Source organism: Fusarium proliferatum (assembly GCF_900067095.1).
Source record: "Fusarium proliferatum ET1 genome assembly, contig: FPRO_scaffold011, whole genome shotgun sequence".
Taxonomy (NCBI): Eukaryota; Fungi; Ascomycota; class Sordariomycetes; order Hypocreales; family Nectriaceae; genus Fusarium; species Fusarium proliferatum.
The window spans coordinates 739,767-759,120 of NW_022194800.1; the positions used below are offsets into that span (position 1 = coordinate 739,767).

The window sequence follows — 19,354 nt, forward strand, 5'->3', positions numbered from 1 at the left end:
TTCGAAGCCTAGTTCAAATTACTACATATATACAGACCACTTGACCTTCAAGCGGGGCTTGGGAACGATTACATATATGGCGTTCTGTTGGTTTGTCCTGGCTTTCATGGCAGCAAAGGCGTTGGGGTTTTTTTTAAACTTAGTCATCTGTCGAAAAATACAGAATTGGTTTGCTTGGGCTGGTGCGGCACAGCGTTGTCCTGGTTCATTCGTCTAAGAGATATTTGAGCGAAATTTAGACGCAAGAGAGTGGACGTTTATAAGGGATAGGATGCGAACGGCCAAATATGGGCCTATGAGCAGGAGTTAATGGAATAGACTTGTTCTCATATCATTCCAACTGAGATGCTAAAGATGTCGTGTAGCTTCGCAAGATGGGATGCTGTTTTCATGAAGGCGTTCGTATAACGAACGCCACTGCATACGTAGGCAAATGGACCTTGATGTGCTATCTCCAGCGTCAACACTAGCCTTGGAAAATGGGAATTGTTAATTCATATCCTTTCGTTGATTTCGAAAAGCTTTCATTTGTCTTGTCTTTCTCGCATCTTAACATTATGTCATCACCGTCGTTCCCGGCACCGAGATGATCCGGGCTAATCGCCGAGTGCGGGCGGCCTGTCCGGGGTTGTGCTAAATTTCGACGGGCTTTAGTCGCAAACTCATCCGCCAGCGCCAATACTCTGCCCTTTGCACTTTGCTAGAATAGAATCGAGATTTGTCCTTCTCTTATTCTTGCTAGCAGGCGCATCACAATAATGCTTCGTCCATTTACTCAGTACCTGCCAACAAGGGCCCGGGCATCATGCTCAAGGGTCTTGGGGCAGGCTTCCAAGCTTTCGTTGGCGCGGAAGTCTATGGCTACCGTTCATGTGAAGGGAATTGAGAAGGTATTTTTCATGATGTATGTATTGAAAACACTCAGCTAATGTGTAATAGGATCCTACAGAACTTGACCGAGTCACAACACTTCCCAATGGCCTACGAGTTGCATCAGAAGCCCTCCCCGGATCCTTCGCCGGCGTAGGTGTCTATATCGAAGGCGGTTCTCGATTCGAAAATGACTCTCTCCGCGGTGTATCTCATATCATGGACCGTCTTGCTTTCAAATCGACATCGAAGCGCTCCGCAGACGATATGCTCGAGCAGGTCGAGGCCTTGGGTGGAAATATTCAGTGTGCCTCTTCAAGAGAGAGCATGATGTACCAAGCCGCTACCTTTAACAACGCTGTTCCCCCGACAATCGAACTTCTCGCCGAAACGATTCGCGACCCTCAAATTACGGAGGAGGAGGTAGCAGAGCAGATCGAGACCGCGCGGTATGAAATTCGAGAGATCTGGAGCAAGCCCGAGCTTATCTTGCCCGAGCTGGTGCACACTGCTGCATTTAAGGATAATACGCTTGGAAATCCATTACTGTGCCCGGAAGAGAGGTTAGGCGTTATTGACAGAAATACTGTTTTGGCATACCGAGACCTCTTTTACCGGCCTGAGAGAATGGTTGTAGCGTATGCTGGAGTTGAGCATGGAGAGGCTGTCCGATTAACCGAAAAGTTCTTCGGTGATATGAAGAAGGGTAGCGAACGGGTCCAAGAGATCACTGGCTCTGAGACAAGTGAGAGTGAACTATCAGATAGCGAAGCCAGCTCATCCTCAGCGTCTTCATCACCGAAGTCCTCCTCAGGCCTCCTCTCACGGTTCTTCAAGCACACCCCCTCCGCTTCTCAAAACCTTCAAAATCTCCCCTCTCAAAACGACATCACAAAGCCCTCTAAATACACTGGAGGCTTCCTCTCACTCCCCGCTCAACCAGCTAACCTGAGCGGTCTCCCTACTTTCACACATATTCACCTCGCTTTTGAGGGTCTGCCCGTGGCTTCGGATGATATCTATGCTCTTGCCACACTCCAGACGCTTCTTGGTGGCGGCGGATCTTTCTCCGCTGGTGGACCGGGCAAGGGCATGTACTCTCGTTTGTATACTAATGTGCTGAACCAGCATGGCTGGGTTGAGTCATGTATGGCATTTAACCACTCCTACACTGATTCTGGTCTCTTCGGTATCTCAGCAAGCTGTCTTCCTGGCCGTACCGCCAACATGCTCGACGTTATGTGCCAAGAGCTCCGTGCTCTGACCCTTACAACAGGTTTCTCACGCCTACAAGAGACAGAGGTTGCTCGTGCGAAGAACCAGCTGCGATCCAGTCTCCTAATGAATCTAGAGAGCCGTATGGTTGAGCTTGAAGATCTCGGCCGTTCCATCCAGGTCCATGGCCGCAAGATCCCTGTCAAGGATATGTGTCGTCGCATCGAGAACCTGACTGTTGATGACCTTCGCCGTGTGGCTAAGATGGTTGTTGGCGGCAAGGTGAAGAACCCTGGTGGTGGAAGCGGCGCCCCTACCGTGGTGCTTCAGGAAGCTCAGGCCTATGGCGTGAGCAGCCACTCAATGAGCTGGGACCAGATCCAAGATCGTATCGACAGCTGGAAGCTTGGCAGCACATAGATGCAGCGTACGATTATTCTAAAGAGGCGATGCATGAGATGCATGTCGTTGGTCACGTGCAAGAGATCCTCAAATGATGAACAGTTGTATAATAGAGAGGGTTTGTCAGGTATGTACAGGGCTTAACGGGCATCGGGATGGTTGTAGCATTATCCGGAGCATAGAGGTGATGACCTGGAAGATATGTATTATATGAGCCCACACGATTACTCTACTAGACTCAAAATTCAATGTATACCACTAGAAAAATGCAGACGAATCCGATGAATCTATAGAACTGTTATTCTAGGATTTATTATGAGAAAATATAGTGTTAGCAGATAACTCCTGACTGTATCGTCTTCCCATTCTGGGTATGTATTCGTGCCATCTTCGCAATACGCCATAATTCCTGTTATTCGCCGTCCAGAATTTCTATCAAACAAAATCACATTTTGCACAAATCTGTCAATCAAAGTTTAGATCGGACTGCCTCAAGTCGATACTTGACATCCTTAAGAGCTTTGTTGGTAGGCTTCCAGTCGTCAAATTGCCTAAGCAACTCATCTGCCTCGTTGCTCAACTCGGTTCGCACGAAGTTTTCTTCTAGTAGTCCACGCATGATCCATGGTAAGACGTACGGGTTTTGAGACGTTAGAGGCCCGCCGCGAGGTGAGATTGTGCAGGGTGGTGGTGATGGGCCAGCAGGTGCTGTCTCAAGTGCGTGTGCAATAGCAAGATCGTAAACTGCATCATCATAATAAAGGCGAGAGTGTCCAGCGCCAGAGTAAAGAGATCCGGCCAGAGGCACGGAGAGTTCGCGGATTAAGCCATGATCAGAAACGCCGAGGTTGCGAAGCTTAAGAGCAAAACCCACCAAGTGGGCGATGAAGTCAGGGGCATGGACACGCCCGTCGATGAAGACGGCCCGGTAAATGTAAGGGTGATTTGCTGGCGAATAAATAGCAGACTATTGACGTTAGCTGCCCCGGTCTGAATATGTGCGACGCTTAAGATAGACTTACCTCCATTGGCACGACTTGGTCATCGATGCTGCCAATGAATGTGATACGAGTTCCGTAGTCTACTACCCGCTTGAGAGCTTTCTCGAAACGCTTCGAATTGTCACTCTCTGGGTTACCAAATTCCCACAACTCAGCTGCCGAGCCCATCAACAGACCAGATTTGTAGTCAGGGAATGGTCCCAAAGCCACTCCAGCCATGGCACAGACACCAACTTTTGCATTTGTGATAATGCCAAGGTCAATGAGTTTCTCGAGTAGCATGATGCTCACAGGAACGCCCTGCGAGTGGCAAGCAATCAAAATGAAGTCAGCACTCCGAATGTGGTCAATCCAGTTGAGCATAAGATTCCACAAATTATCGACCCGGTCTCTGATTTTCCCTTCTCCTTCTAAGGCGACCTTTTCAATCTCGCAGTCACCACATCCATGAGACTCGGTCCATCTTCGGATCGCCTCAGCACCAAGCGCTGCGAAACGAAGAGATGTGCCTGTTGGTTGACCAATCATGGGACGTAGGTAAGTCGCAGGAAACAGGCCGTGGACGCCGATTGCAATGGCCTTTCGAATCTTGGGCGGACTGTCCACTCGGAAAACATGGTTCGGGGGAGCTTGTTGTGTACGAAGAAGGAACTGTGTCAATTGCTTTAGGATGGATGGGTTCTCTTTCATGCGGTAAGTACTGGAGAAAGATGGTAGAAGAAGATTTGTAGAAGTTTTCGATGAAGTTTCTGATTCGGCAATGGACGGGCTAGATGAAGCAGCCTTGACTGCCGCTTTGTCGATACCTTGTGTTGCGGGTGCTGTACTGGTAGGGGTTGAAGTGCCAGATACAGACGGTGATGGAGGGTCCAGATCCATCGACTGCGGTCTACCGCGCTTGTTCTTCTTCATCCACCCTGACTTCACCGTCGCCTGGGCCTCTTTCGGTTTCGCATCAGCTTTTGCGCGGTCCTTGGTTGGCGATACGTCGCATTCTGCCATAGGTCGAGGATGAGCCTCTGACCCCTCACCCATGATAGCCACTTCTCCTGACTCCGGCATAGGTGTACTATCCTTTGACTTTGGTGATTCCTTAGACCAAAACACCCAAGTCGATCCAGCCTTGGGCGGTGGCTCATGCTGATGTGGAGGCGGCGCATCCGTCATAGTGACATCCTCAGAGGGTGCATCTGTACTTGGTTGTGGTTGATTGTCCTGTTTATCTTCTGAAGTCTTGGGAGACTCAGCTGCTGTATACCAATAACTGAACCAAGAGGTTGACTGTGGAGCTTTTATGCTTTTAGGTGATGCGACTTGATCTGTAGATGCCGTTTGAGCTGGTGGAGTGACAGGCCTCGGTTCGTCCACTTCCTTGGTGGCCTCGGCTTCAGCTGTTGGTGTACCATTTAGATGGGGCGCTGGAGCAGCCTGTGTCTCTGTGAAAGGTGTTTTCGACCACCATCCAAGCCACCCTGATGATGTTGCTGGACGTTGAGGGTCCGTTTGTGACCCAGCAGCCTCAATACGAGTATCGGGTTGGCCTTGATTATCATCGGTCTTCGACTCGGGTGCCTTGGGTGGCGTCGGTTCTGCAATGACTGTATCTTTTAGTGACTCTCGAGTCTCCATGACCTTGGGCGACTCCCGGGATGGCTCGGGATCTGACTTTTTCTGAGTCTGCGATTCGGCTTGCGCGCTTTCTTCTGTCATAGTCACATCGGACTTCGTCTCGGAAACCTTGGGCATTGTCTTAATCGTTCCGGCCGTACTTCGAATACTAGCGTTGTCGTCGCCTTTCCTCGCTTCGTATCGACTTAGATCTGATGTTTTATTTAACTTGACGGACCCTCCAAAAATGTTTTCCTTTGCGACCGATGTAGATGCCGAGGCTTTGGAGGGTCGTTGCCAGGAACCGTACCAGCTCTTCGTTTTCCGAACCTAGATGTATTGTTAGATATGACGGAATGAACAAGAAAAGGTATCGTAATAGGCAAACCGACGTCTTTGCTCTTATTCTGCGCTGCGGAGCCTGGATCGCCCATGATCTGCTGCGTTGATGGTGCTTTTGCGTTGTTGTTATGATCCGCTTCTACTGCAGGTGATGCCTTTGATGCCTGTGATTGTGACGTAGGGGCCTCTGTTGTTGAGTTGCTGACCGGGGTCTGAGAGTCGTTGTTCGCGGCTGATTCGGCCGGATTGGGGCGTACCTTTTTACGTGGCAACATTATGTATCAAATATGGCGTGAGTATGCCATGGATAACTTAAATTGCGACAAGTTTTGTAGCTATATGTTTTGTTGTTGTTTTATCAGAGTGCTAATTTCCATAGTTTCGTCATGTGTTGATTCAGATGCCCGCGCCTAGACCCAACAGCTATGGCAGTTCTGGACAGCCGCTTGGCCCCCGCCAAAAAGGGTAACTGCACGGAAGTGGACCCGCCTACCTAGACAGCCCCATTATTCGTTATCGATAAGAAAAAGATTTCAGTCCATCCAGCTTCGATGGAGAAAAAGATCTTAAAGAGTGAGAAAGCACAGTTGGTGATGCGCCAACGTCTTTCACAATGAGCAACCTCAAACGAAAAGACGCCCCCGGCGGCAATCCGCCTGCCAAATCGGCAAAGAATACAAAAGAAGCCAGACCTACCAAAAAAGAAAATGTCGGCAAAGATGCGAAGCCCGCTCCCAAGAAGAGTGCTGAGACAGCCGAAAAGGCTCCCGTTGTGTCGCTCCTGAAGGAAGACGAGCCAATGTTCCCTCGAGGCGGTGCTAGCGTCCTCACTCCTCTCGAGCAGAAGAAGATTCAGCTCGAGGCCAAGGCTGATGCCATGCGCGACGAAGAATTCAACACTGGCAACAAGGTCCAAAAGAAGAAGAAGCGGAAGACTGTCCTAAAGGGTGATAAGAAGTCAGACAAGAAGACAGGAGAGGAGGAACAGGCAGTAAGAATTGAGAGCCTGAGCTTCAAGGTAATCTTTAATTATTACGTTCGTTTACGTTGCCTACTGACATTGATGTAGAATCTGGTCAAAGGCTCTCTTGTTCTTGCACAGGTCACACGGATCAATAACCTCGATCTCGAAGTCGCATTACCAAACAACCTTACCGGACACATCTCAATCGTCGCCATTTCTCAACAATTGACGGAACGTCTCGAGAACGAGACTGCAGAGAAGGAGGACGAGGAGGAGGACGAGGCAGAGGATGATGAGGGTATCGACCTCAAGTCTATCTTCTCTGTTGGTCAATACTTGAGAGTGTACGTGGCATCTACTGCCGAGGAGTCTATGGCTGGAAAGAGCAAACGACGCATTGAATTGTCCCTGCGGCCCAATGAGGCCAACGCGGGCCTGTCGAAGGATGATGTTGTTCCCAACACTACTGTCATGGCGTCTATTGTCAGTGTTGAGGATCGTGGTTTTGTGATGGACACCGGTATTGAAAATCTCGGTGCTTTCCTTGCCAAGAGTGAGGTTGATAAGAACATTGACGAGCAAAGATTGCAGCCAGGCGCTGTTTTCTTGTGTCAGGTCACTAGCAAGGGTGCCAATGGTAAGATCGCACAGCTCTCACTTCAACAGAAGAAGATTGGTAACCCCAAGAGCGTCCCCGTCGATGCCACTACCATCAATACCTTCCTCCCTGGTACCATGGCAGATGTTCTCATCTCCAACACCGATCGACGAGGTCTTTCTGGAAAGATCATGGGTCACCTAGACGTGACTGCAGATATCATCCAATCTGGGGCTGGTCCTGCTGGTGTGAGCTTGGACACAGCCTACAAGATTGGCTCAAGAGTCAAGGCCCGAGTAATTTGCAACTTCCCTGGTGCCAGAGAGCCCAAGCTTGGAATTTCCCTTCTTCCACATATTACCGCCCTCGAGAAGAAGCGACCTACCAAGTCAACTGACTCCAAGAAGAACCCAACTCAGGTTCTTCCAATCTCATCTCTTGTTGAGAAATGCACAGTCCGTCATGTTGAGCCTGATATTGGTCTGTTCGTCGATATTGGCATCCCTGGCTTGAGCGGATTTGTCCATATTTCTCGAGTCAAGGATGGCAAGGTGGAGGCTCTTTACGAAGCAAGTGGCCCTTATAAGGCTGGCTCAGAGCACAAGGGCCGTGTTATTGGCTACAATGAAATGGATGGCCTCTTCCAGATATCCTTTGAGAAGTCCGTGCTTGAGCAGCAATATCTCAGACTGGAAGATGTTCCTATTGGTGCCGTCGTAACATGCAATATAGAGAAGGTCCTTATTGATGAGAAGGGTGTCAGCGGTCTCGTCGTCAAGGTTGCTGAGGGAATCACTGGTTTCGTTCCCGAACAACACTTTTCCGATGTGAAACTACAACACCCCGAGAAGAAGTTCCGACAGGGCATGAAGGTCAAGGCTCGAGTTCTTTCAACCAACCTATCCAAGAAGCAAATGCGCCTTACTTTGAAGAAGACACTCGTCAACTCGGAAGCTCCTGTTATCAAGGCTTACGAAGAGGCTAGTGTTGGTATGCAGATTCCTGGTACCATTATCAAGATCCAGTCTTCCGGCGCTATCATCCAATTCTTTGGAGCTGTCCAAGGATTTCTGCCAATCTCAGAGATGAGTGAAGCCTACATCAAGGATCCCAAGGAGCATTTCCGAACTGGCCAAGTTGTCAGTGTACATGTCCTTGACGTCGAGCCTGAGTCTAAGAGACTCGTCGTATCCTGCAAGGACCCTTCTGCTTTTGGCCTGGATAAGCAGAATGCCCTCAAGAAGCTCCAGCTTGGTGACATCGTCTCTGCCAAGGTCACACAAAAGACCGAAGATCAGGTTTTTGTGGAATTGGCCGACGCGCAGCTCAAAGCTATCCTCCCTGTTGGACACCTTACTGATAAGTCAACATCCAAGAACCAATATGCACTCAAACGTATTGCTGTTGGCCAGACCCTCTCTGACTTGGTGATCATCGAGAAGAACGAGAACCGACGTGCTGTTATTCTTAGTCACAAGCCCAGTCTCGTCAGTGCTGGAAAGGACAAGACCTTGCTTACCAGCTTTGAGGATGCTAAGGAAGGCAAGGTTGTTGCTGGATTTGTGAGGAACATTACTGTTACAGCCGTCTTCGTTCAATTTGGCGGAGGCGTGAACGCTCTTCTTCCTAAGGCTCGCCTTGCTGCAGACATTCAGGACCTACCTGACTTTGGCATGCACAAGCACCAGTCAATCGAAGCCAAGATTGTCAACGTTATTCCCGATCACAAGCGTATCGTGGTGGCCCCTGCTGACTTCGATGAGTCTGCCGAGTTAGATAAGAAGGCCAAGGCCAGTGACAAGCCTGCTGCTTCAGACGATATTGAGTTTGGGACTGTGGCTAAGGCTAAGATTACATCCATCAAGGATACACAGCTTAACGTTCAGCTTGTCGACAGCAAGGTTCAGGGCCGAATTGATGTCTCTCAAATTTTCGACAAATGGGAGGATATACCCGACCCCAAGGACCCTCTTGACAAGTATAACAAGAAGCAGACTGTGTCAGTACGCGTGATGGGAGTCCACAGCGCCAAAGACCACCGATTCTTGCCGTTCTCTCACCGATCCCTCCACTCTGTGCTCGAACTTACCGCAAAGCCTAGCGAGCTGAAGGCCAAGACTCTCGAACCCCTTTCTCTTGAGAACCTCAAGGTTGGTGACACCTATGTCGCCTTCGTCAACAACTCTAGCCCCCAACATCTCTGGGTCAATCTTTCTCCCTCTGTTCGTGGCAGAATCTCTGCCATGGAAGCGTCGGATGACCTTTCTCAACTCAACGATCTCGAGGCAAACTTCCCTGTGGGCTCAGCCTTGAAGGTGAGAGTGACTGGTGTCGATGCTCGCAACAAGCGCCTGGACCTCTCTGCTCGCTCTTCCAACTCTTCTGAAACTGTTACTTGGAGTGCTCTCAAGCAAAATATGGTTCTTCCTGGACGAGTCACAAAGGTCAACGAACGCCAGGTTCTCGTCAAGCTGAGCGAGCTTGTGTCAGGACCCGTTCACCTCCCTGACATGGTCGATGACTTTGACACTGTCAACACTCTGAAGCAAAAGAAGGGTGACATTGTTCGCGTTTCTATCGTGGAACTTGACGCAAGCAACAAGAGACTCCGACTATCAACCCGCCCTTCTCGTATCATGAGCTCTACACTCCCAGTCAAGGATAAAGAGATCAGCGATGTTTCTCAATTGGATGCTGGTGATATTGTTCGAGGATTTGTCAAGAATGTTTCAGACAAGGGACTTTTCGTTCTCCTTGGTGGACAAGTCACTGCTCTAGTCAAGATTTCGAACTTGTCGGATCGGTATCTGAAGGAGTGGAAGGATCATTTCCAAATTGACCAGCTTGTCAAGGGCCGAGTCATTGCTGTTGACAAGCAGACTCGCCATGTAGAGTTGAGCTTGAAATCTTCTGTTGTTGACGAGGACTACACCCCTCCCATTACATACAATGATATCAAGGAAGGTCAGGTTGTGACCGGAAAGGTGCGAAAGGTTGAGGAGTTTGGTGCTTTCATCCTGATCGACAACTCCGACAATGTCAGCGGTCTATGCCATCGCAGTCAGATGGCCGAAAACCCTGTCAAGGACGCAACCAAGCTCTACAAGGAGGGTGACGCTGTCAAGGCTCGTGTTCTAGAAGTCGACACCAATAAGAGACGAGTCACCTTTGGACTTAAGCCTTCACTTTTCGAGGATGCTGATACTGATATGGATGACTCGGATGCCGGTGTTGAGCTCGATGACGACGACAGTGACGATGATGTGGACATGGATGATGCCGGAGCGCTTCTCAAAATCCTGGGAACAGATAATGCGGGAGACTCAGGCGAAGATGAAGATGACGAAGACGACGAGGATGAAGATGGGGATGAGGACGACGAGGACGACGACGATGAGGATGTGGAAATGGAGGACCAACCGACTAAGAAGAAGTCCAAGGGTCTCGGTGCAGGAAAGAAGTCTGAGTGGTCAGCCGACCCCTTCGATGAGCTAGAGTCAGAGTCAGAGGAGCAATCAAAGGACAATGAGAAGGCAAAGAAGAAGAGGCGGAACAGAGACGAGATCCAGGTCGACCGAACTGCTGAGCTGGATGCCAATGGCCCCCAGACCTCTAGCGATTACGAGCGATTACTGCTTGGACAGCCTGACTCGTCAGAGCTGTGGATTGCCTACATGGCTTTCCAGATGCAAGTGTCCGAGCTTTCCAAGGCCCGCGAGGTTGCTGAGCGAGCTATCAAGTCTATCAACATCCGTGAAGAGACCGAGAAGCTCAACGTCTGGGTTGCTTACCTCAACTTGGAGGTTGCCTACGGAACTAAGCAGACAGTAGAGGAGGTTTTCAAGCGGGCTTGTCAATACAACGACTCACAAGAGGTCCATGAGCGACTGGCCAGTATCTACATCCAGTCCGAGAAGCTCAAGGTAAGCTACTTCACAATGCATCACACAAGTCATCACGCGCTAACTACATCACAGGACGCCGACGCTTTGTTCGAAACAATGGTCAAGAAGTTCGGTGCCAAGTCTCCCAACGTCTGGCTTAACTATGCCCATTTCTTGCATGCTACCCGCAACACTCCTGACAGAGCTCGTGCTCTTCTGCCCCGAGCTACTCAGCAACTCGGCGACCGTCACAGTCAGACCCTCGTGAGCCGCTTCGCCGCTCTAGAATTCCGATCTCCCAACGGCGAGCCCGAACGTGGTCGCACTATGTTTGCGACTCTCCTGGCTGCCTACCCCAAGAAGGGTGATCTCTGGAGCCAGCTTCTCGATCTCGAGATTGGTCTCTCTGATGCTGACCCCACTGCTATCCGTGACGTTTTCGATAGAAGGACACGGGTTAAGGGCTTGAAGCCCAAGATGGCTGAGAAGTGGTTCAGGCGCTGGGCTGACTGGGAGGAGAAGCTTGACCCCAAGGGCAAGGACAAGGTGATGGCTAAGGCCCAGGAGTGGGCTGTTGCCTTTAAGGCGAAGAAGGAGGCTGATGCTGCGGCTGCGGCTGAGGACGAGGAGATGGAGGAGTAGAATACTCGCTCGTCTTTGTTTCAATAATTTGGGATACCATAGTATACTCCTGGCAGTCAAAAGTTAGTACTAACGATAGAATTATTTTCAGCATATATTGGCATCAACGATCTGTTCCAGGTAAAGGAGTCCAAGTGATAGAATCCCTCCACATACTTCGTGATTTTTGCCCACATCACGGACAAACATCAGCCAAGCATTAACACGAGGTGATCTTCATGGTTCGGGTATCGGCAAGCTATTGGTTGGGGGAATGACGAAGCCATAGCATGTAGTATCCGTACGTACAGTATGGATGTTCATATATGTGCCGGCGGTATAGCAGCCCTTCACAACCTTGTATAACTATAAATGCCTAGGATAATTTATAAAAAGTGGCACTATTCCCCCTGTAATATCTTTGAGCAGGCACTTATATCCGCACTCCAGTCTGGGCATTAACAGATAGTGCGTCATCGTGAGCTGACATAGCGCAAGATGGAAGCGGTAACTAGATTGGCTCATAGAAGCCTCCATCAACTCATACTCACTCATATGTCCACGTACAGCCCCCATTGGGCGGAGAATATAGCATGCACAGCGTCGATCAAGCTCGTATCGGCCTGTGCTAGCCCCCAGTTTCAGATACAGTGCAGCAACGTTGCCTTGGGATTTCAACGGTCAACGCCAAAGAAGATTCTGGCGCAGCCACAAAGAATGCATCAGTTCTAGGTGAGAAGCGGTCAGATCTGCTCCCCCCGAAAGATCCGGGGAAGCATCCAACTTGTTGAATTGCCGAGCTGAAGACCGCATTTTGACTTTGGAGTTGGTAGTGATCGGCACTGGAAATTGATTGGGGCGAGCTATGACGGATGCCATGTCCATGAGCTGTAAATAGATCTTGGCCTTGGATGGGTATGCAAGGGTTTGTGTTGTTTGTATCCATTCACGTTGGACATGCATGAATAATATGATATTAGAGTTGAGTGTTGTCTATGTATATAAAGGATCGCCGACTCTTCAACTGAATCCTTCCTGTTCTCCTATACTCAGCTCAACTCCATCCTACCTATACACAAACACTTCAACTACACAACTCTTGACAACCTTCAACATGCGTTTCTCTATCGCCGCCGCTTCCACCGCTCTCCTCGCTCTCGCTGAGGCCCGCATCACCGGTATCAAGGTCCCCAAGGAGATCGCAGTCGGTGAGCCGTTCGAGGCCATCATCGTTCGCGAGAACTACATCCAGAGCGTCTTCGACTCCTCCATCGTCTTTGGTTATGCTCCTGAGTCTCAATACCCCGGCACCATCGGCCAAGTCGCCGATTCCTTCGCCCTCGGAAAGGGTATGTTTCCCCTCCTTTTATCTTGATCTCATTGCTAATACAACAACCAGCCCAGTCTAACAAGGTCGAGCCTCTGAAGAAGAAGCTCACCATCCCCGAGGGCGCTACCAAGGGCAAGGGCCTCGTCACCGCTGCTCTTCTCAGCATCTACGGTGCTTCTGGAAGCCCTACCATCAGCGAGTACAATGTCACCGTCACTTTTGGTGACAAGACTAGCAAGGAGTATGCTAGCTCATCATGAGTTGTTAGAGTTTGATTACCTACCTGTGTCAGGGGATAAAACCTTGACGTGGTGGTGTTGAATATGGAGACTGGATGGGGGTTGTCTTGTGTAGACAAGTCGAATGTCGAATGTCCCTGGTCTACAAATGAACTGTTTATATCTTCTTGTCACACATTTTGCATATTAGAACATAGACGTTGCTTATAAAAGTATTTGAGGACATGAATCTTGACGCTTATTCTGTACTCTTCTGTGCTTCTTTCTTTGCATCAGCGATGTAATTCACATATTCATCAATGTCAGATTAGATATTAGGGACATAAACAATTGTTTATATAGGCAATAGGCAAGTAGTCTAAATAGGGTATCACTCTATAGAAAAGAACGAATTCGAATTAACCTCCCAGGGGTTCCAGATAAAAACCGGGACACTGTTACCTGTAATCCTCTGCTTAAGTTTCCCGATTTTTATCTGGCCCATCTGCCTCCCTAATGCTTGTGGCCATGTTTCTTGGTCTGTATACCGTTGGCGCTGCCCCAGACACTGTCACTCACTTTGGCTGGGATCTTACGTCCACGAAGGCGTTGGTCGATCAACCACATACCAACAACAAACTCTGCACGTCCCAGAACGCCTCGTCCCTTGCGGTCAACCAGGTCCCATACCTCGGCCAGCTCATCTGCCGGTAGACGGGACCGCTTCCAGATTTCTCGAACAACTGTGTTGAGAACATACTCTGAGGGGTCTCCGTTCATTGCATCCAGAGGCGCGTTGGGCAAGTCAAGGAACAAGCCACGGTTAGAAGCCCAAACTGCTTCATATCGTTTCCGCTCTCGTGGTGTTACTTCTTCTCTCCACTTCTTTCGCGAACCTTCGTGGTGCGCGTGCTTTCCTTTGTGAAGCTTCAACCCCTTCCTTTTGTGTCGATCTGCATCCTCTTCTAGAGGCTTGGGCGGCTGCCGTAAAGTCTGCATCAGACGAGGTGATTTTTGCCTTCGAGGCAATGGGTGCGCTAGACTGCCTCCCGTGTTGTGTGGTGTAAGACGAGCAGACGCGAGTGAACCAGCCACGATGGCGCTCGTGAGAGACTCGAGTGGGAGGCTTGTGGCTGATGAGCTTTGGAACTGGCTGCGTCGAAAATCTCGAGTCGGTGATGGCGGAACACTACCCGTAAAATGCCTCTTTACAGGCATCACCGGAGGAGATTCTCGTACCGGCGACTGAACAGATGATGCAGACACGAAGGTATCGTCCGAAGATACTGTCAGTGCGGATGTCGGCCGTGCTTCTGTAGGAGTAGGCGGCGTTGTCCTTGGACGAGATAGTCGAGGTTCGAGTGGAGGAGCGGCACGTTTTTGTGTGATAGTTGGGGACTTTTCATGTAAGACACTCTTAGACTCTACCTTTGGTTTGCTTGTCCCTCTGGGCTGCGGTGGTGTCGGGGGTCGCTGTTTTGGTTGTTCCCTAGGTTTGGGATTGTGCTTCTGAGGATCCGGCGATGGCGTCGGAATAAGGTTGGTCGCATGACGTGTAACAATCTGAGGAGATGTCTTTGGTCTCCTAAATGAGTTTGGACTCAAAGCTGGGTTTGGACTCAGAGCAGGATTCGGGCTCAGAACTGGCTTGGGAGGAAGTGTTGGCTTAGGTGACAATACCTCGGGAGCTGGTTTGGTGGGCGTCCGAGGCTCCGGTGTCAACGGTTTTGGTTTTGGCTTGGGCTTAGGTTTTGGTTTGGTTTCCAGTGAACGTCTCTCGTCTTGCGTTATCCCCTCTTCCGAGATGCTATCGACCTGTTCTTTAGGCACTTTGACAGGAGTCCTTTTGGGAGAGCTTCGCTTCACAGGGTCACCCGCGCGGCTTTGTTCAAACATTGAGATAAGTGATCCAGTAGGCGCAATAGGCCCTGAATCAACAATCTCACCACTGCTCGACGAACCTTCAATACTCGTCCTCCTCCGCGGTGTTCGAGCCTTGGGACTAGGACTAGCACTCCGACTTGCTGCCAGCGTGGCAGCTATGAAGCTTGCGCTCTTAGGATCTGTGCCTCCCCTAGCTGAACTCGGATGAAGCTGGCCCGGACTATGGCCCAGCTGTCTAAGCCTCGCCGCTATTGATCCCCCATTTTGTCCATATTGTTCGTTGTCGATTGTGCTTCCGCCTGTGCTCTGCGCGCCGAGGTTCTTAGTAGGGCTTCGAGGTCGTCCGGCTGATGTCGCAGCGGTTAAGGCGCCATTGTCCTTCTGCGGAGGTGGAGGAGCAGGTTTGGTCTTGTTGAAGGCGAGTGTTGCGCCCCTGAGGGCAGCGGCAGCATCGGAAGAGCCCGTCGTATGGGCAGCGACGGGAGTCATCACCGTCAAGGCGGCATTGACATTGAAGGTTTTAAGGAATGCGATATGAGGTCATCCAAGGGTTTGTGCAATAGGGGTCGTAATGAGAGGTCGGATATCTAGGATATACTGGAGATTTGAGGTTGATGATTGATGAGGAAAAGGTGAGATGATGGGTAGATCGGATAAGATGTTGTATAGATCACGAGTTGAAAGTTTTGGGTCCCGTTGGGGTCTGAGACTTGAGACTGGCAGGGTTCACGTCAACGTCTCACGTCTCGCTCGCGGCTGCAACGGAACCTCAGTAGAGTTCATTAAGAGCAGCCGCGAATTCCAGGGACCTTAAGCGGGATGTTCCACCTGTAGCACAGAAGTCTCGGGCCCCTCAAGGGCGCTAGAGCCTCTATTGGCTTAGGTTAGCCAACATAAACGGCCGGCAGCGCTGGCAGGACAAAACCCCTGGCTATTTTTGGCAGCGCAAGACCCAGATCACGGGGTCACCAAGGAGACGGACGGGATAGCTGCATGTCATTGAGTCGCTAAGATTCGTAATCGTGCCTACCTAGTAGGTAGGTACGGATAAGTCTAGGTACCTAGGTAGCTAATTCAACCTGTAGAGTACCGAGTAATACGCTGTCAATTCTAACTAAGCCTGCTATTTTTATTCAGCTTCTATTTGCTGTCGAAGAATGGTTTACAGGAATCAGCTCCTAGTTCGGCGTCTTCACTTTCGTAGAACACCGTCATCTTATTCCGATCCATGTAGCCATTGCCTGAGTCCAGTTTCCCCTTCACATTCAGCAATGTCTATTACTTAGAGTCCCAGGGAAGCTAGCAAAACTCAGGACCCATCCTAAGTGACAAAGAAGACCATCTAAAGCCTTCTAAGCCTATTTTGAGTTTACCTAAATCTTTTTATGACTTGGAATAAAGGTCCCGAGTCTTCCTGCTCCCTCAAGAGTCTTCACCTTGATCTGCGATATTGCCACTCAACCACCAGCATCTAGGCCGGGAGTTCTTCATCCAGAGATCTAGACCACTCATCTACAACCCTCCCTTCAAATTATGCTTTTATCTGATCCGAATAAGGCATGTCTATCAAACAACGTCACGAGCTTAACACACACAAGAGTTGAGAAGTGAAACTAGTCGCAGCCATTAATATGAGCTAGTCCAACACAGGACGATACAAGTAAGCACTTAAAACGCCTTCTATCGCTTTCCACCAATCCAAAACAATGCCCTCGCTTTTTCGTATGCTTATTTGTACTTGACGGTTCCATCGCCCATCTCATGAATCTGAGCAGTATTAGAATCAGGAGCTTCAACCAGCACTGGAGCTCCTCCTAGGATGGGAGGTGAAGGGCTCTGTTGCCAACCCTGAGGGGGCGGTGATCCAGTATGCCATTCCTGGTAAGGATGCATGTGTTGTTGTTGAGGGGCCATTCCGTACGGCATTTGTGGCTGCGTGTGTGCTTGGTCTGACATCAATGGCTGAGCTGCTGCTTTCTTCTTGTTGTCTCGTCGACGGATGAAGAAGATGATGAGGCCCACGGCAACGAGAATGGCGACACCTCCAACGACACCGCCAGCGATAGCGCCTACGGGTGTACTGCTTCCACTGTTGTCCTTGTTTTCTTCACCGTCGTCGTTCTGGGGTGCGCCTGTGACTGTTGTGGTCGATGCTGCGGTTGTCGACTTTGATGAGACTTCGGTGGTGGATTCTTCTGTGCTTGATGCCTCGGTGGTGGCCAGAGCTGGGAAGACGTCTACGCCTAGTGTTGACTGTTCGAAGTCGCTTACACCATCTGGGAAGTTCATGCTGCTGAAGCCTGATTGTGTATGGCAAGGGTATTTCTCGATGTTGTTGGGGAAGTAGATGGTGTAACACTCCGTCTTTGTATCGGCAGTACTGTTCAATTGGATCAGCGAATGCCTCATATTGTGAAACTCGGACTTGACTCACCATTTCTGAATGTTTGTGTTCCGTCTACAGTCCACATCACATTTGTCCGGGTTCAAGGCATCGGCACTGTTCATACAGGCCGTCTTGAAGTCCCTCTCACCACAAAACGCAACATTGTACTTGTCATTCTCGTACATACACCTCACACCGCCAGTGCATGTGAAGAAGAAAGATGTGTTTGGCGTGTAAAAACCACAAGTGTTGTCCGGGGCGACAGTGATGCTGAGAGTCTCAGTAGTTGCGTCTGCGCGAGCATATACATGACGGATAGCACGAAGTCTCGCCGGTGAAGTAGGTTCTGGTGCTGAAGGTGGCAGATCAAACTCAAGAGCGCTCGTCTTGTCAAGAGAGAAAGACACCAGAGCTGCCACAGCGAGCCATCTCATCGAGGAACCCATCTCTGAAGTCGATACACGGAGAATTGAACTGAAGCCAAGACTGGAGGGTGTAAGAGAGGAAGAGAGGGAGGTAGTGAGACAATTAGAGAAATTGGATGACAATCCTTAAGAAGGATTGCCTTTCGAATCGACTAGGAAACAGCCCTGCCACCATATCTAGCTCATAAAAGAGCCAATCATTCAAAGTCAGCCCATCTCTCGAAACACAGCCAGCCTTGGCCAACGCCCTTAGCTCATTACAAGTGTGAACGGCTGAGGAGCTAAGAAATTAACCATAAGCGCTTATTGGCGCCATCAACCCGAATTGGGTATGCAGCCCACCTATACCCAAAATATGCTAGTCAAAAGCCAAGTCTCGACCTCTTGATAGGGCTGTGTAGCTTGAGCCTTGGTCAAACATGACCGACCCTCTCATGTCTTGAGTTTTGTGGGTTAAGCTACTCCTTCAAACTCCATCAGTCTCTTGAGCTGAACTTCTAGAGTAGTTCTAAAGACGGGTATTTCTCAGAGATCAGTTCTTGGTCCTGGTCCTGGTGTTGAGGAGGATGTGCTTCAGTTGCAAGGGATGATATTTCTGGCCCCCAAATATCGTCACCGAGATAAATGACAGGCAAGGAAATCCTTCTGTCTCAATCAATCAATCAATCATCGCAGCGCTTCGGGTGGCAATTAGCCGACATCGTATCTTCTGCAGCTAGCTCAGAACTGAACACAAATGATTGTCTACTTGATCCTGATTATCTTGTTTTCGGTCAACTCTTGAAGCTGTTCTCTGACGACATAGACTCACTTCTCGTTACTTGTCACTACCCGTGTCGCTCACTATGCAAGAGACAAGGGGAAAGTCTGCTTGTGTATCACAGCTCACGTTCAAACGAATAAAAAAGGCATAATCATGAAAACACAAGTCTGCATGGGTCAACAAATGCGAGGAATATTTACCAGCCTGGAGATGGAACAAGATATCTCGGTCCCGTCCATCGCTAATTAGAGCTCCGGCGCCCGGTATAATGCTGAGCAATTGGGCTTCTCATCTCCCATTGCTGATCCGCATATTGTTTCAATCATGCTCTATGCCCAATCAGGGAAAATACCCGAATCTACGATCTCAGCCCTGCAAGGAGCGGATGCCATTACCCGTTCACAGCCACAAGTCAGGCCAAATCGACAATGAAAACTCATGAATCCCTCTTCGAGATAAGTATTTCAGTGCTATTTCTGGGTAGCACATTCACAGATGATGATTATTGAGAGACTTTTGAGGATGAATGAGTAGGGTTTATGGTACAGCATTACAGAACATGCGGAACCCAGTGCTACCTTTCTTAGGTAGTTCAACCTATCAGTTATATAACGCCGCTTTGGTAGATATGAAGCCATCTGTGGTGGACAGCGGCTGTATAATGAAATGACTTTGGTTTATAGATCTGGCTATCAACAAACCTCACATGCATCATATCACGGTTAATCATTCTAATTAAGACTACCTAGTTGTGACAAGTAGCGCTGAGCTAAAGTACAACGCCTGGTCTATATAGCATACAAATCATCTTCAGCTATAGTTATAGTTATATTTAGGTATCTC

The 19,354-nt window shown here is 49.5% G+C and overlaps 6 protein-coding genes across 6 annotated transcripts; 3 read left to right on the forward strand and 3 right to left on the reverse strand.

Moving 5' to 3' along the window:
- Window positions 1–758: 758 nt before the first annotated feature.
- FPRO_08433 (putative mitochondrial processing peptidase alpha chain precursor MPP) lies at window positions 759–2,505 on the forward strand (the record flags this gene model as incomplete). The annotated part of the gene is made up of 2 exons (XM_031222100.1): window positions 759–890; window positions 940–2,505. The coding sequence occupies 2 exons, from the start codon at window positions 759–761 to the stop codon at window positions 2,503–2,505; spliced, it is 1,698 nt and encodes a 565-aa protein (XP_031087593.1).
- A 451-nt stretch (window positions 2,506–2,956) lies between these two features.
- On the reverse strand, window positions 2,957–5,713 carry FPRO_08434 (related to Rotein of unknown function; the record flags this gene model as incomplete). Its single annotated transcript, XM_031222101.1, has 3 exons — window positions 2,957–3,454; window positions 3,510–5,426; window positions 5,489–5,713. The coding sequence occupies 3 exons, from the start codon at window positions 5,711–5,713 to the stop codon at window positions 2,957–2,959; spliced, it is 2,640 nt and encodes an 879-aa protein (XP_031087594.1).
- Window positions 5,714–6,051: 338 nt separating this feature from the next.
- Window positions 6,052–11,526, forward strand: FPRO_08435 (uncharacterized protein; the record flags this gene model as incomplete). Its single annotated transcript, XM_031222102.1, has 3 exons — window positions 6,052–6,456; window positions 6,508–10,923; window positions 10,978–11,526. The coding sequence occupies 3 exons, from the start codon at window positions 6,052–6,054 to the stop codon at window positions 11,524–11,526; spliced, it is 5,370 nt and encodes a 1,789-aa protein (XP_031087595.1).
- Window positions 11,527–12,619: 1,093 nt separating this feature from the next.
- FPRO_08436 (uncharacterized protein) lies at window positions 12,620–13,095 on the forward strand (the record flags this gene model as incomplete). The annotated part of the gene is made up of 2 exons (XM_031222104.1): window positions 12,620–12,854; window positions 12,905–13,095. The coding sequence occupies 2 exons, from the start codon at window positions 12,620–12,622 to the stop codon at window positions 13,093–13,095; spliced, it is 426 nt and encodes a 141-aa protein (XP_031087596.1).
- A 471-nt stretch (window positions 13,096–13,566) lies between these two features.
- Window positions 13,567–15,426, reverse strand: FPRO_08437 (uncharacterized protein; the record flags this gene model as incomplete). The annotated part of the gene is made up of 1 exon (XM_031222105.1): window positions 13,567–15,426. The coding sequence occupies one exon, from the start codon at window positions 15,424–15,426 to the stop codon at window positions 13,567–13,569; it is 1,860 nt and encodes a 619-aa protein (XP_031087597.1).
- Window positions 15,427–16,665: 1,239 nt separating this feature from the next.
- On the reverse strand, window positions 16,666–17,769 carry FPRO_08438 (uncharacterized protein; the record flags this gene model as incomplete). The annotated part of the gene is made up of 2 exons (XM_031222106.1): window positions 16,666–17,317; window positions 17,372–17,769. The coding sequence occupies 2 exons, from the start codon at window positions 17,767–17,769 to the stop codon at window positions 16,666–16,668; spliced, it is 1,050 nt and encodes a 349-aa protein (XP_031087598.1).
- Window positions 17,770–19,354: the final 1,585 nt, after the last annotated feature.